Genomic DNA, 14,763 nt, shown 5'->3' on the forward strand with positions numbered 1-14,763 from the left:
AAACGTAAATTTTGTCCTGGAAAACCTGGAAAAGTCAGGGAATTTCATTTTTGCTTGTTTGTAGCCACCCTGTATACACCTATATAAAAGAAAACAATCACCTTTTTTTCAAATTTCCAAACGTTACCCCCAGTTTTTTACAACAGATTCGTGATTAGGAGGCCAAAATTAGTTAGTATACCGAAAATTAACAAAATTGGAGACTTTCTCTATATTGCCAATTCGCTCCATCTAGGATTTTTTTTAAAAAAATCTCTAAGCAGGAAGACTAATTATCGTAGAATTTTAGCAATCATTGTCACACGAAATTTGAACCTTTTTTAAAGTAATTAGCACTCTGTGGATTTTTTAAAAATAAGTTATTTATTTATTTATTTGAAAAAACTGCCTAAGTTCCTTTTGTTTTATTGCGATTTCATCATGCAACGAATGCAATTTTTACATGTTGTGATTTCGATGTACGTCTGTTAATACATACTGCGGAGTTTTAGTGATTAGTGATTACTTAAGGTTTTGTTCAACATATGCTTTCATGGTTAGGTTAGGATTATTAGGTTTGGTTCCCTTAGCATTAAATTAAATTCCTTAAATGCATTCTACTAAGGTTCCGATTTACTTCTACATTCATTCCCACGCTTCTACGATATTTATTGTCGCTTGTCGACTGAGAATATCCTGTCCATGAGAAGTGCATAAGGTTATTTTCAAGTTGTTTTTTTCAACATAAATAACTTTTTTAGAGTCCAAACAGTGCTCATTACTTTAAGAAAGGTTCAAATTTCATGTGACAATGATGGTAACAGTTCGTTATATTGGAGACACATTAAAATCGGATATTTTGTGTTTCGCATGGTTCGTACTTACCAATTGTATATTGCGGAACATAGTTCAAGGTACCATTATGCTTTTTACAAGAAAACAAACACAATTTTTCACATAGAGAGTAGTTTTTGTTATTCCTTTTTTTCCTTCCGTAACACACAATATGGCAGGCACAGGTTGACTACCGTTGTAGGTATGCAGTGTTTCCAACCTTCTTCACTGAAAAATACCTATTATCGTGTTCGTCACGTGTGCAAATTGTACATTATGCATGGGTAGCTGACAGGTAGCCCCATGAACCATTCACGGATAGCCCCACGAACCATTGCCGATAGGTTAGGCAAGCATAGTTAAAAAGAAAAAGGGGTTGGAAACACTGACAGGGGGTTACGTCATGAAACTTATGCAGCATCCGATTCACGTAGCGAAAGCAATGGCACTTATGCGTCGGTGAGATATTCCTCTTGAAAAATACATGATTTTCCGGTCAAATAGATTCCACGATGAAAGAAAATACCTCGACAAACGTTGGGAACCTTAGAGAAACTCATTTCCGTAAGTAGTTTCTTCTGTAAAAATGAAGAAATGTGTCTCCGATATACCAGTCTGTTACCGACAATGATTTCCAAAATTCTACGATAATTAGTCTTTGTGCTAGGAAAAATCATAAAACAATCGGAACTGTTACCATTGGAGCGAATGCAGAATATAGAGAATGTCTCCAATTTCCTTAGTATTTGGTATACTAACTAAATTTAGCCTTCTAATCACGAATCTGTTGTTAAAATGAGGGGCCATGTCTGGAAATCGCGAAAAAAGCCGATATAAATGGATTTTTTTTTAGAGCTGTATCGCATTTTTTTGCGAACAAAATTTTAACTATGCTTGCCTAACCTAACCTTACCTGAAATGGTTTGTGGGGCTATCTGTCAATGGTTTGTGGGGCTACCCATCCATGGTTCGTGTACTGATTAGGAGGCTAAAATTAGTTAATATACCAAATAATAACGAAATTGAAGATAGTTTCTTACCCTAACCTTACCGGAAATAGTTTTGTGGGGATATCAGTTAAATCTTTTCCCAATGAGCACATATTGTCACAAAATATAAGTTTTGTAGCACCATCTACCTTACTGCGCAAAACGCCATTTTTCTAGAATGCTCGAACACCGTTGCCAAACCTACCTCTAATCAAAGTCGGCAATGCCATGCTTCAACAATTAATTATCTTCAAGTAATGAAGCAACATCTAATGCTCTGCAAGTAACGAAGGAACAGTGTGGCAATGCTGTAAACAGCCCAAGGAATGCCGAACGCCACCTGTTCATACCATCAAACATGCTGTTATGTTTATGTATGGAGAATGATTGCGGTAATGAAGAACGTAATTTTGTAACACATATAGATTTAAGTGTACAATTTTTACATGTGACCCCCAAATCTTAACTCCAGATACGTTACCAGGACTGCATATTTAGTGAGTATAAGAAGTAGGAAAGGAATTGTAGACATTCTCTATATTGTGCAATCATACCCAGTTACTTATGTCCAGCTATGAATTCCATGTTGAAAGTTGTATTTAAGTAAGGTCAGTGGTGTTGACCTGGTTTACAGCAACAATTCTTATTTATTGTATGTATGTAAATATATTATATATAATATAAATGAAACACCAATGCACACGTGCAAGTAAAAAAAAAACAAGGGTCTGACAACTTCAAATTTTCTGGCAATTTCTACGTATATTTAAAAAGTTGGTTTATCGGCAGTATACCATTTAAAATGGGAGAATATGCCACTGATTTAGACATGAGCGCCTTTTTACATTAGAGAGACAAATGAAAGCTGTGGAAAAAGAAAAATTCAGCCAATTTTCATTGATTTGAAATCTTTTGGAGGGAAAGATTAAAAGAAAGCCACGGGGGGAAAAAAATCATGTTTTTCCTTTCCAACCACTTCAAACTCTACTGTACTGTAAGAGAAATATTTCTCTACCACCAGTGTTATTTTTATTTTGAACAGTCATGCTGGTTGGAGAGCTTCAAATCATATCCAGGGAAAGAAACAAAAGATTAGCAAGAAGAAAGTGATACAAAGTATTGTACTAAAACATGGCCATAGGAAAGGAAAAAGCAAAAGAAATCACAATGTTTGTGCAAACCAGGGAAGATGGAGTGAACACCATCTGTCGGCAGTGTTAAGAATAGATGCAAATATAGCAAACAAACTTCACATGCTCATGGCTTCAACACATTAAATGGCAAAAAGGTTCAACTGAATCCGGTACCAGTTTCATAGATCGGAGACACATTAAAATCGGATATTTTGTGTTTCGCATGCTTCGTACTTACCAATTGTGTATTGCGGAACATAGTTAAAGGTGCCATTATGCTTTTTACACGAAAACAACTACTTTTTCTACTAATATAACGCATTTTTCTAAGTGCTACCGAACGCACGTAACGGTGCGATATCGCTTACTTTGCGAATGATATCGCATCTTTTGTTTTCGAATACTAGTGTTTCGAACCTTCTTTACTGAAAAATACCTACCATCGTGTTCGTCACGTGTGCAAATTGTACATCATGCACGGGTAGCTTACGGATAGTCCCACAAATCATTCTGATAAGGTTTGGTTAGGTTAGCCATGCATAGTTTAAAAAAAGGGGGGGTTGGAAACACTGGCATGGTATCCCGGTCAAATAGATACCACAATGAAAGAAAATACCTCGACTAACGTTGGAGACCTTAGAGAAACTCATTTCCGCAAGTAGTTTCTTCTGTAAAAATGAAGAAATGTCTCTCTGATGTATGAAACTGTCACCCTGAATCCTAAGAGGTGAATGGGTTCAGAATCATCATTCTGCTTTTCAGTGAACAACGCCCTAGCTATAAATTATATATGGTTGTAGAAATTGAAGCTTTCCTGGTGCCATGATTCAAATAAGTGTTATCAGGAGATCAGACAGGTTAATTCAGCCCTGGCTTCTGATGTAAATAGTCAGTCTTTTACCACTTGTCTCTGCAGCCAACATTCTAGGGAAAGAACAACCCACTACAACTGTTATGGGCATGTTTTGGGTAAACCAACAAAAGCTTGGTAAATAACTGATATTTATCCAATTATTATTTACCTACCCAGTGGGTAAATACCCATGTTCCAATATCCTAAACATATATCACTTAGCATCAGTGGTGGCACTTTGCTCCCGCTCTATGCTAAGTCTTATGTACAGAGGGAAATATACTATCTTTGCCCCCCCTCAGTTTTGGCACCTTGCCCCTCCCCCCCATTTTGGAAACCAATCGCCACAAATGCTTAGCATGCAATGTTACTTGGACATTATCCATTGTGTAGTGTTTTAAACTACACCTATTCCAACACTATGTTTTCAGAGACCACCTCTTCTCTCATCTTCAGGAAGAAGACATCAGAACCATCCATAGACAAACATTGAAATAAAAAGACTGTCTCAAAAGGCACAGTATGCATACCGTACGTCCCTGGGTTATTTGAAAAGATAAGTAGAGTTGCTTCAAAATTCCAATTTAGAACATCATTCAGCTGTAAGTAGCATCCTACCAAACACGAAACCAGAGAACCCTATACAAGCTACAAAAACTGCATATACAACGTACCATGTGAATGCGGCAAGCTTACATACATAGGAGAATGAGGATGAACACAAGTAACACACACGCAAAGGCAAAACAGATAAAAAATAGCCGAATATGCCTGGAGTGAATCTCACAGAATTCAATGAAACAACATAAAAGAACTACACAAAGAACCCAATAGGAAACTAAGGGAAATCAAACAAGCAGTCTTCATAGCAATGATCCAAAACCCTATAAGTCATCCCAGTGTAGAATTGAAGCAAATGAAAAATTTGAAATAATATCATATATGGAACAAATATTAGTACAAAATTCTTAAGGCACCATGTTGGGGCTGGTGACCGATCAAACCCCCTCGAAAATTCCAACTTCTTCTTTCCAATCTGCACATTTTGATGTTGTAAGGTGCCTGGAAATGTGACCACGGCACGTCCAATTCTTCGCATCCCGGACCACTTACACCACTTACTTGAAGAAGTTTCGTAATACACGCAATAAATCAACAGTGGATATCAAAGGATAACATGTAAATACTATCACCATGAAAAAACAAGTGTAAATTTTTTTAAATAACATCTGCAACATTTCACACATTTCTTGTTCTTGGCAACTCACGAATATACACTCAGGGGCTCTATTGAAGAAGTCGTAAATTTGAAATATCGTAGAACAACGTGACATGTTTGGTAACACACTTTCCACTCACAACATTCACTTCAACGATACTTATGCTAAGAGAACCAAACCTAACAGGCCTAACCTAACAACGTAGGCATTCCTCGTATGCATGATGTCATAAATCATACCACATAAAATTGCCAATTGCTCGCTTATGCATTTCCACGCACTAAAAATTACAAGAAACGTTCATATGAATAATCTTTCCAACCCACTAAAAATTTTCAAGTTTCTCGCGGGGGTACGGAGGGTCACCATCACCTAGTTGCTTAGAGCTGCATATCTGTAGTAAAATCACAGCTCTGCTGCCGTAGGTTCAATTTCCACCACCGGAAAAATAAATTTCATCTGAAGACAAGAGAAGAGGTGCTCTCTCAAAATGTAGTGTTAGAATAAGGATAGTATAAAACACTAGACAATGGATAATGCCCAATTAACATTGCATGCTAATATAGAACCATTGTCACTGACATTCCGAGAATTATCATGTAACACTTCCTTTTCAGATGCATCACTGTGCGGTACACAGCACCTGTGGAATATATTTTCTGGCATCACAACAAAATGGAGCACTTGGCTGTGAGACTGTTAGATCTTTTATCAGACATGAACTTAGAGAGCCATCCCATTTTCTTTCACATCTTCAGTAATGGAGGAGCATTCCTTTACAAGCATATAAGTGAGGTTATGCAACGCAATGAAAAGCCGAGTCTAAACATCAAAGGGGCGATTTTTGACAGTGCACCAGGGGAAAGGCGATTCATCTCCATGTACCGTGCATGGTGCTACATCAGCGGAAACACTTGGTACTCCAACTTTGCTGCCTTTTTTATCAGCGTCATCGTAATGCTGCACTGGGTGTGGGAAGTAGTCCGCAAGGCTCTTCTTGAGAAGAAGAAGCTTGTCACGGATCCCATTCTCCTTGTGGATGAGCCGTTTGATTGGCCGCAGCTTTTTCTGTACTCCAGAGCTGACAAATTAATTCCTGCTGAGGTAAGTAAGCCCCGCGACAGGTTAACCTTGCAGCAACTTTTCGCATATATATACCCAAACGTGCGCGCAGAAAATAGTTCCGCTGCAATACTGCGGATTTTCTCACTGTCTGTGATATGAACAGCTCAGCGGTTAAGGTGACACTGGCACAGGGATGCTGAGTGCCGCTCTAGAGTGGATTGATACATTAAACCTGCTGCAAACTTAACCTGTCGCGGGGCTTAGTTATTGATTGATTGATTTGGTTTGTTTTACTTCGCTCCTCTGCCACATTTGGCTAATCTGAAGATGAGAATGAGTTATGATATGATGAAATTGATGAAGGGACACACACACAACACCCATGGCCAGGACTGGATTGGAACCTGGGACTCTTGGCATCATATTTCGCAATGCTAACTACTCTACCATGAAGGTCGGCATATAAGTGTTTATTTGCCTTGCCTGCAGGGTTGTTAGGTAAAAAAAATACTAATTTTTTACCTATTTAAATATATATAATGTCCCTTGTGTGATACAACTTCATTTTCTCTATGTTGCAGTGCTACATTAACAGAACTACATTAGAAGCCCATTTATCAGAAAATCCTGTTCATCCCAAAGGATTCTTAGGAAATTTTTAAAGTACAAAAAAAAAATGTTTTCTCTTGTCCATTATTCTTATATTGCCAAATGTACCTCTCAATAGAAATACACACTTTCAACATTTTATGGAAAGTTAGAACAGAAAGGCATAAGCAGCCCGTTGAGGGCCAAGTCAAGACCTATAGAAATCAAATCATTATACAGAGTGGCTCACATAAAAGTAGCCCAGCATGGTAATATCGGATACCGGCTGAAAGGAAGGAAAATGTGAACACTGGCTTACCTGCATGTTACTTGAGATGCTGAGACACTTCTGCGCATGTCGCAGCATATTGACTGACACAGCTTGTAGCTCTTCACGGGTGATGCTCCTGATGGTGTTGGTAATGTTTTGCTGCAGTTCAGCCAGGGTATGGGGGTTATTTGCATACACCTTCTGCTTTAAGCATCCCCAGAAGATAAAAATCACAGGAGGACAAATTCGGGGAACGAGGGGGCCACAACTCCTTGCTTACAGTGTGCTCTTCTGTAAACAGTTCATGCACCAATCCCAGGAATTCATTCGAAGTGTGGCATGTGGCTCCATCTTGTTGGAAGTAGGAGTATAGTCTTTCTTCTGGTGTCAGTTCATCGTAAAACGTTTGCAAGAAGCCACGATAAACTGCAGTATTGACTATTGATTCAAAGAACACATTACCCACTATACGTGTTCCTGAAACTACACACCAAGCACCAATTTTTTGGTCATGGAGGGGTGTTTCATGCAGGATATGTGTATTCTCAGCAGACCAGTACCGCATATTCTGTGCATTCACGTAACCTCATAAATAGAACCAAGCTTCGTCGTGAACATAAAGTACAGCAGGGGGTCCAAAACGTCCATCCGCAATCATTGTTAGTAATGAATTACAGTACGCAACCCGTTTAGCTGTGTCCAGCTCCTTCAGTTCCTGGACACATGTTACTCGGTATGGCTTCAGTTTCAGAGACTTCAGCACATGCTGATATGTTGTTCGTGGGATAGTTTTCGGGTAGACTTTCTCGGGCTTTGTGTTATCTGCTGCTGAATATCACGGACAACCTCCAGTGTTCGGACAACATGTGGTCTCCACCTACTCACATGCACGACAGACCATCTTTGATGCCATTTTTGCACCTGGTTCTGAACACAGCGTTTCGCAAGTGGTTTTGTTCCAGGGTACCTCACAGTGAAGGCCTCTTGTGTATTCTTAATTGACCCCGTGTGCACATATTCTTCCACTATCACAATTTGCTGTTGCACGGAAAACACTATCTTCTTGATGTGACTAGTTTACCAGAACTGCTAAGCAGGGAATTCCAGCTAAACAACAAAACTAAACAACTGTACATCAGGGCAGGCACGCTGACACCAGACAGAAACAGACCCCGCAAGGTGCTAACTGCATTGGGCAGCACAGACGTCAGAGAGTTACACACAATTATTAGCTCGTCTCTGGTATAATCTGGCCAGGCTACTTTTATATGGGCCACATGGCACATGTAACAATCTACTTTACATGATTTTGTGTAGAATGTCCCAAAGCAAGAATTATATATGCAGTCTTTTGTTACATCAGCAGATATCGGTGCAATAGTAAAATAAATTCTTTCGCAACAGAGATTTGGCTCTTTTTTTATGAGGAGATAGTTTTATCCCATATAGCTCAGTGGAATTTAAATTTACAAATATATAGAGGGTGATGCAGAGGTGACTGACACATTTCAAATTTGAATAGTGTGCCGGCTTGATCATTTGTCGTGGTTGGTGGGAAGGGAAACAGTAGAGGAGAGGATGTCATTTCATGCAGTCAGTTGCAATGGAGCGTTGGAACATGCAACAACGTGTTTCTTATCTGTGTTCGTAGTTATTATGAAACTGAATCTGTGACAAGATTGCAGCATGTCTTTAGATGACAGTTCAATGTTGGTCGACATGGACACGTACAGTCTCGGAATACCATATTGGTGTGGGTGAAGAAATTTGAAGAAACGTATCATGACTATTAAAAACTAAAGCAAGCCATTGCTGACAAAGTTGCGGCTATTGATAAAGCCCTACAGAGGCACATGTGCTGCAACTTCCATACATGCTTGCAACAGCATGGAGGCCATCTGCCTCATGTATTTTTTTAAAAAAATAAGCTTGTAATCTGTAAATAATAAATGGCATACTTGGATGTATTTACAGATGTTTTCGCTTATTTTTCCTTGTTTCCATATATTATCTATGACCATTTGAAATGTGTCAGTTGGCTCCCGCCAACCTATACTTATAAAAATAATAACAAAATAGCATAAGGTGGCATAAAATTTAAAACTATTTATACACTGATAATTTTACGAATATTCCTGTATTGGTAGAGACCAACAAAGTACCGATTAATCTGATCTATCCCTAAAAATAAGCAAAAGGTGAATGTAAACATAAACTGGCAACGTGCTTCTATTTTAATTGTATCCTGATTTTTTAGGATGTGGAAAAATTTGCCGAAAAGCGACGCCAGAAGGGAATAAACGTTGTGGCAATCTGCTTCGATGATTCTCCCCATGTACAGCACTTCCTCGTGCATAGGGAGATCTACATCAACACCGTCTGCAGTTTCTTACACATGTGCTTGTCCGACGAGGAGAGTACTACTCTGCCTTCTGCCGAGATTGAATGCTCCAAGTAATTTACATTTTAAGAACATTCCAGCGTGGTAGTTTTAAAAATAATCTATAGAAAGTTGACAGCCTTAAAAGGTGTACCTGAGTATGAAAAATGCTTTTGAAGGCTCATGTAAAGACTAACATAAAGTTTGGTTAGGCTGCTTAATTTTTCGAAAGCTACCGTGTTAAAAAATCAGTATTATTGATAATGGTGCTAGCTCACTGTTTCAAAATTACCTACAGACCATTTTCTCCATTCCATATGACTAAAAAATATAGGTAGTACTTATGTGGCATAATTATTATTGTTGTTTACTACTTTTATCACAGAAAATATTTTGTGTTGTTGCATTTGTTAATAGTATTGCTATTCTGCTCTTTACACTTCTCTGTGTACATAAAATGTGTTTTTAAAAGATAATATTTATTTTGTTTTTAGTGCTTTATTTTGTTAACTTTTTCTGTTTTTAAAAACAAATGTGATGTAAAACCAAATACTTATTGTGATAAATATGCACAATTGGCACTACTTACAAAAGTGACATTTTATTTAAAATTATTATGTATTAGAAAGTAAGTGTGTTATCTCTGAAGCCTTAGAGAATTATATTTGTTTTGTTGAGTAAGTTTTAAAATTGAATCAAAATGAGAATGTTTAAGGATCATTCCATGCTGCAGCTATTTACTGTGTAACCAAAAATTTTCAATGTACACACACACAAGCATGCTGTGCTTTTTTCTGGAAAAAAATGTTCATCTATTCATACATATTTTCTTATAATTATTTCATTAATGTAAATTATTATATTTTATTTTCAGTTATGAAAAAGAGATGTCAGTATGGCATACCATTGGGAGTTGCTAGAAAAAACACTGTGTGCATGTGTGTGTACACTAGAGTACTGCATTGAGCCACTTTCGCTTGCTCAAACTCGATCGAATCTCCCACGCTCGAATATATACAATATCAAATATAATTTCAATGTGACAATAATCGTACAAACATGTCTAAAATTAGTACTGGTAGTTTCAGCTGATAATCATCTATTCATTTTCATATATTGCTATGTATTGGTCAGATAGACTAAATTACAATTTAACATGGAGATGATGACTATGTTCACTTGAGTTTCAATTTCACTGTCTTTCACTTCACGAAGCATATTTGAAGGTCCACTACTACAGACAAATTACGGTTACACGTGAACTACTGGGCTTCGAGCGTATAACGATCGTTTGCCTGTTTGAGTGTTATTCGCTCAATCGAAGAAACAGTAAATTCCGTAAGCCATCTAGCATCATCCGTACGAACTATTAGACGATCGAGCAAAAAAAAAGCCTCGATGCAGCACTCTAGTGTACACACAGACATACATCCCACAGGAATTATTATTAATAATAATAGTTATATTTTACTTAATAGGCTATATCATAAAATGAAACTAGATTTAATTTACTTATATTGGGACTGAATGTTGATATAACTCTGAAGTGAATAGTTAGATATGAAAAAATAAAAACACTGTTTATGACAGTTTTATGGTTTAAACTCGCTGGTTTGAGATTTAAGATGAGTTTAAAATTATATGAAGCTTCTGTTTACATCTTGTATCTTTGGAAATTCTAGCTACTGAACATAAGTGGAATACAAAGAATGTTTTTGTTCAGATGGGAGAGAAAAAAATCCCCGAAATTTAAGATGAGGAAATGTTTGGAATTAAGTGATTATTTCAGGAAATTTTTGAAATGGGAAATATTCAGAATTTCCCAATACTACATGTGATTTCTTTCTCAAATTCTGACACAAAAAGCTACCATTGCTCAACAGCTTTCTATATTTGTAGTGTGGAACACTTCAACAATTAAGCTCTCCACTCTGAACATAAATGCCATATCCGTCCCCCAGCTCAGAATTTTTTTCTGCAGTTTGTACATTTTTTTTGTTGATTATCAATCATTTTCATGGTTTACAGGTATTAACTTAAAATTATTTATTAGTGACTTAGGATTTGGATAAGTAACAAAACACTCATCACTCATTTTTCACAAGTAGATCAAAGTAACAACGAAAAATAACCAAAACAATACATGTTTATGCTTTTGGTGATCAACATGTAATGCTACCAAATGTGAATTTAGTTTCACTGAGTATTGATAGAAGTGTCCTGGAAGATGTCTCTCAAACTATCTTTAGAGACATTGGTTACCATGTGGGATGAGGTCAGATTACAGGTGGAACAGCAATATATCAATGTTGGACCTGGTCTGACTTACGAGTGGAAAGAAGTGTTATGACCATTTGTAGTTGTCAAAACTGATCTCAAAGTATGATCAAAATGTGTTCTTTTTTTCACACCAGTTTCAGAAACCTGCACATCCCTACAAGCTACATTAAAGTACATACTAATGTAAGCAAGACTTTATGCACACCATGCTAATGTGGACAGTTACCAAAAAAATTTGTGATATTTTAAGCAACTGCAATTGTGCTGAGGGACATGGAATTTTGAACTTGAAGGTCAACTGTCTCCCTGCTCCCCCTCTTTACCCCTCTCTTGACTGCGTCATCTTTCTAGCTTCATCTGAACATAAACGAGTGCAGTTCTTTGATGTCAGTGATCGGGCAAAGTGAATTGTTACTATTACCATTAGTGCCACTAAAATTCCTCATGACAATGAAAATATTTTTTGTACACTACAGCAACGAGTGAAATGATTCGGCAAGCATGACCTCAATAAACAAAGTAAGAGTATTATTACACACATGTACACTTTCTTTCAAACATTAGCTGGTAGGCCTAATCCGAAATGTCAAATACTGTTAATTTCAAACTAATCCAAACGCTGATTGGAGACGCATGTGGTGTGAGCAGAACGGCTGTACATAGCATTATAAGGGCCATAGATAATGCTGAAGGAAATGAAACTCTCTTCCATACACCACAGAAACACCTCAAAAGAGAGAAGAATATAACCAGTGTAGATGAGTTTGAGAAGGAAGTTGTGTGCAGGTCTGTTTTCAGTTTTCATAATCGTGGAGGATATCTAACTGCTGAAAGAGTGAGACTTGATTTAGCAGAAAAAATAAACTTTCGAGGTTAAAAAAAAAAAATTGTGTTATGAATTTTGCAGTGTGTGAAGTTTAGATACAGAATGTGCAATAACGGAAGAACATTTAAAGAAAAATATAAAAAGCATCATGTATAAAATAAAAACTTAAAAGTATAATTTATTATAATGCGAAGGAGAGAGCATCAATCCAACATGACAACAGCATCCTGGCTACACGTAGCCGTCAGGCTTGCAATTTCGTGTCCCTCAGTAAGTACCATTGCGATAATTCTAATAACCAAGTTCAAATCTTGTGCACAGTGAACAACATTGTGCCATTAAATCATTTATCACAATGTCTTATGCTTCCAAAGGGTGATTCACGTTGATGGTGTGCATATTGAACACTGCTGTACTGACATTAACTAATGCATGTCTGACTTGTGATGGTTGTTGTGTAGCTCTAATTGGTTTTATATTCTTACAGTATTATTTTTGTGTAGCATAAGACATTTCTTATGTGTTTTCACAACAAATTTGTTTCATCAGTAGGGAGCGGAAGATGATGACGTAAAAAAATATGACCTAAAGAATGGGAAAACGTAAAAATTCAAAAAATTACTATTAAATTTGTTAGTTTCAGATTAAAAATTGAATTGAAAATGAAATTAAATAAAATGCAATCTTGCTTTAAAAAAAAAGGCACCACATGATACCACATTCAATTAAAATATGCAACGTGGATTTTTAATGGAAACAGGGTATTTCCAACCTATCCTTATCTGATCTTAAATCTGAGTTTGCCCCAACACAACAAAGACTGTCACCAGTACAGCATTTCTTTTGCTCGTAAATTGCAATCCTGCGAGATATATATAGGCCTATGTTCACCTTGGTGAAAAGACTCAAGAATATTAACATAATGAAAGAAGTGACAAAATATGACGAAACAATACACAGAATATTGCGAAAAATGACGGAAAATGCCGAAAATCAGGGAAAATGACCTAAAACCTGAAAATAGGCAAAAAATGCACTTTAACATGACCTTTTTTGGGTTCTAGACGAAGTGTAATATTGTGTATATTTAATGGGCATCGTGTCCGATATGCCAGAAAAAAGATGACATTTCATCAACTTCCGCTCACTATTCATCAGTTTATAAGATAGAATCCTTAATAAAATATTTGCTGAAAATCGGTTTCATGCAATATATAGTTTTTAATTGTAAATTAAATATTTTGTACATTAATTGATATTAGAAAGAATCTCAGAAGTACAGCTTGCTTATAATAGTACTTTGTGATACAGTTTACTCATCTTCAGTAGGTTCGTATCTAAGAAACTCTGATCTCATTCTCTTGAATAGGGTATGGAAGTAGTAGAGCTAAATACCTGGTGATATTATTATTTTTGTAATGTCTGTAAAATACTTACAAATGATGGAAATGTCATGCATGGATGAATTTCGGTTACTATCTGGTGTGTGTGCTCATATGAGGACTCATCTGATGAAGAGGTGTTGGCAAGCAATGTGCTTCCCCACTTCCTTTGAATTTAAAGGTTGCTTTAATTACTACAGATCCACCAAGACATTTGAAACCCTGCCACGGGAGCAGTGGCGCTAGGCTAAGTTAAAGGGAAGCCTGTAGTTCGCATATTTTCCGAGGTTTTAGAAAGCTTGGTGGATCTATATAGTCCCGCAGTGTGGCCGTTTGGTCTAAGGCGTCATGCTTTTGGCTACGGGACTTGCGCAGGTTCAAGTCTCCTGGGGGAAGTGTAATAACTTTTCTCATGAGCTTGCAGCTTTTGCATGGGACCGGTGGCCACTCACCATCGTGAGGAAATTGTGGAGCTATGAACGAGTAGCATGACCCGGTCACGGAAACCTACAACAATGACTGGAGGTTCGTCGTGCTGACCACACGTCACTCCATAACTGGGTGATATCCCACCTCGGCAAGTGGGAGTGAGGCCGTCAGTCGGTTGTCAGGGCCTGGCACTCACAGAATGTTGCACCACAGGAAGGAAGAGAAAAAAAGTTTTATTATTATAGAGCGAAACATAAAACGTTTTGTCATATTGTAGCTGAAATTTTTTTAAAAAAATTGGTAACAGAATATTCTCACTTGCAATAGACAATGTCCAAGTGCAAACAGAGGTTCTGTATCTCTGGTAGATATGCGACAATAATACAGTGGAACCCCAATTTTATGTTTACGGATTTTACATTCCCCTCATTACCCATTCAATTTTGATGACCCCAACACAGCAAAATGTTAAAAAACTTCCCTCAATTTTACATTTTCCCACATTTTAAGTTTTTCCAGCTTGGTTCCCTGAAC

At 37.2% G+C, this 14,763-nt stretch overlaps 1 protein-coding gene across 1 annotated transcript in view; it reads left to right on the forward strand.

Annotated features, from left to right (window-relative positions):
- LOC146000474 (transmembrane protein 53) overlaps nt 1-14,515 on the forward strand; it is a 37,954-nt gene extending 23,439 nt beyond the window's left edge. The window contains exons 2-3 of the mRNA XM_083138141.1: nt 5,626-6,112; nt 9,190-14,515. Of these exons, the coding sequence (XP_082994267.1) occupies nt 5,626-6,112; nt 9,190-9,390 (688 nt within the window). The 3' untranslated portion in view covers nt 9,391-14,515. The remainder of the gene's footprint in view (nt 1-5,625; nt 6,113-9,189) is intronic.
- The last annotated feature ends 248 nt before the right edge of the window (nt 14,516-14,763 follow it).

Source organism: Lepisma saccharinum, chromosome 16, assembly GCF_977018435.1.
Source record: "Lepisma saccharinum chromosome 16, izLepSacc3.1, whole genome shotgun sequence".
NCBI classification, from domain to species: Eukaryota; Metazoa; Arthropoda; class Insecta; order Zygentoma; family Lepismatidae; genus Lepisma; species Lepisma saccharinum.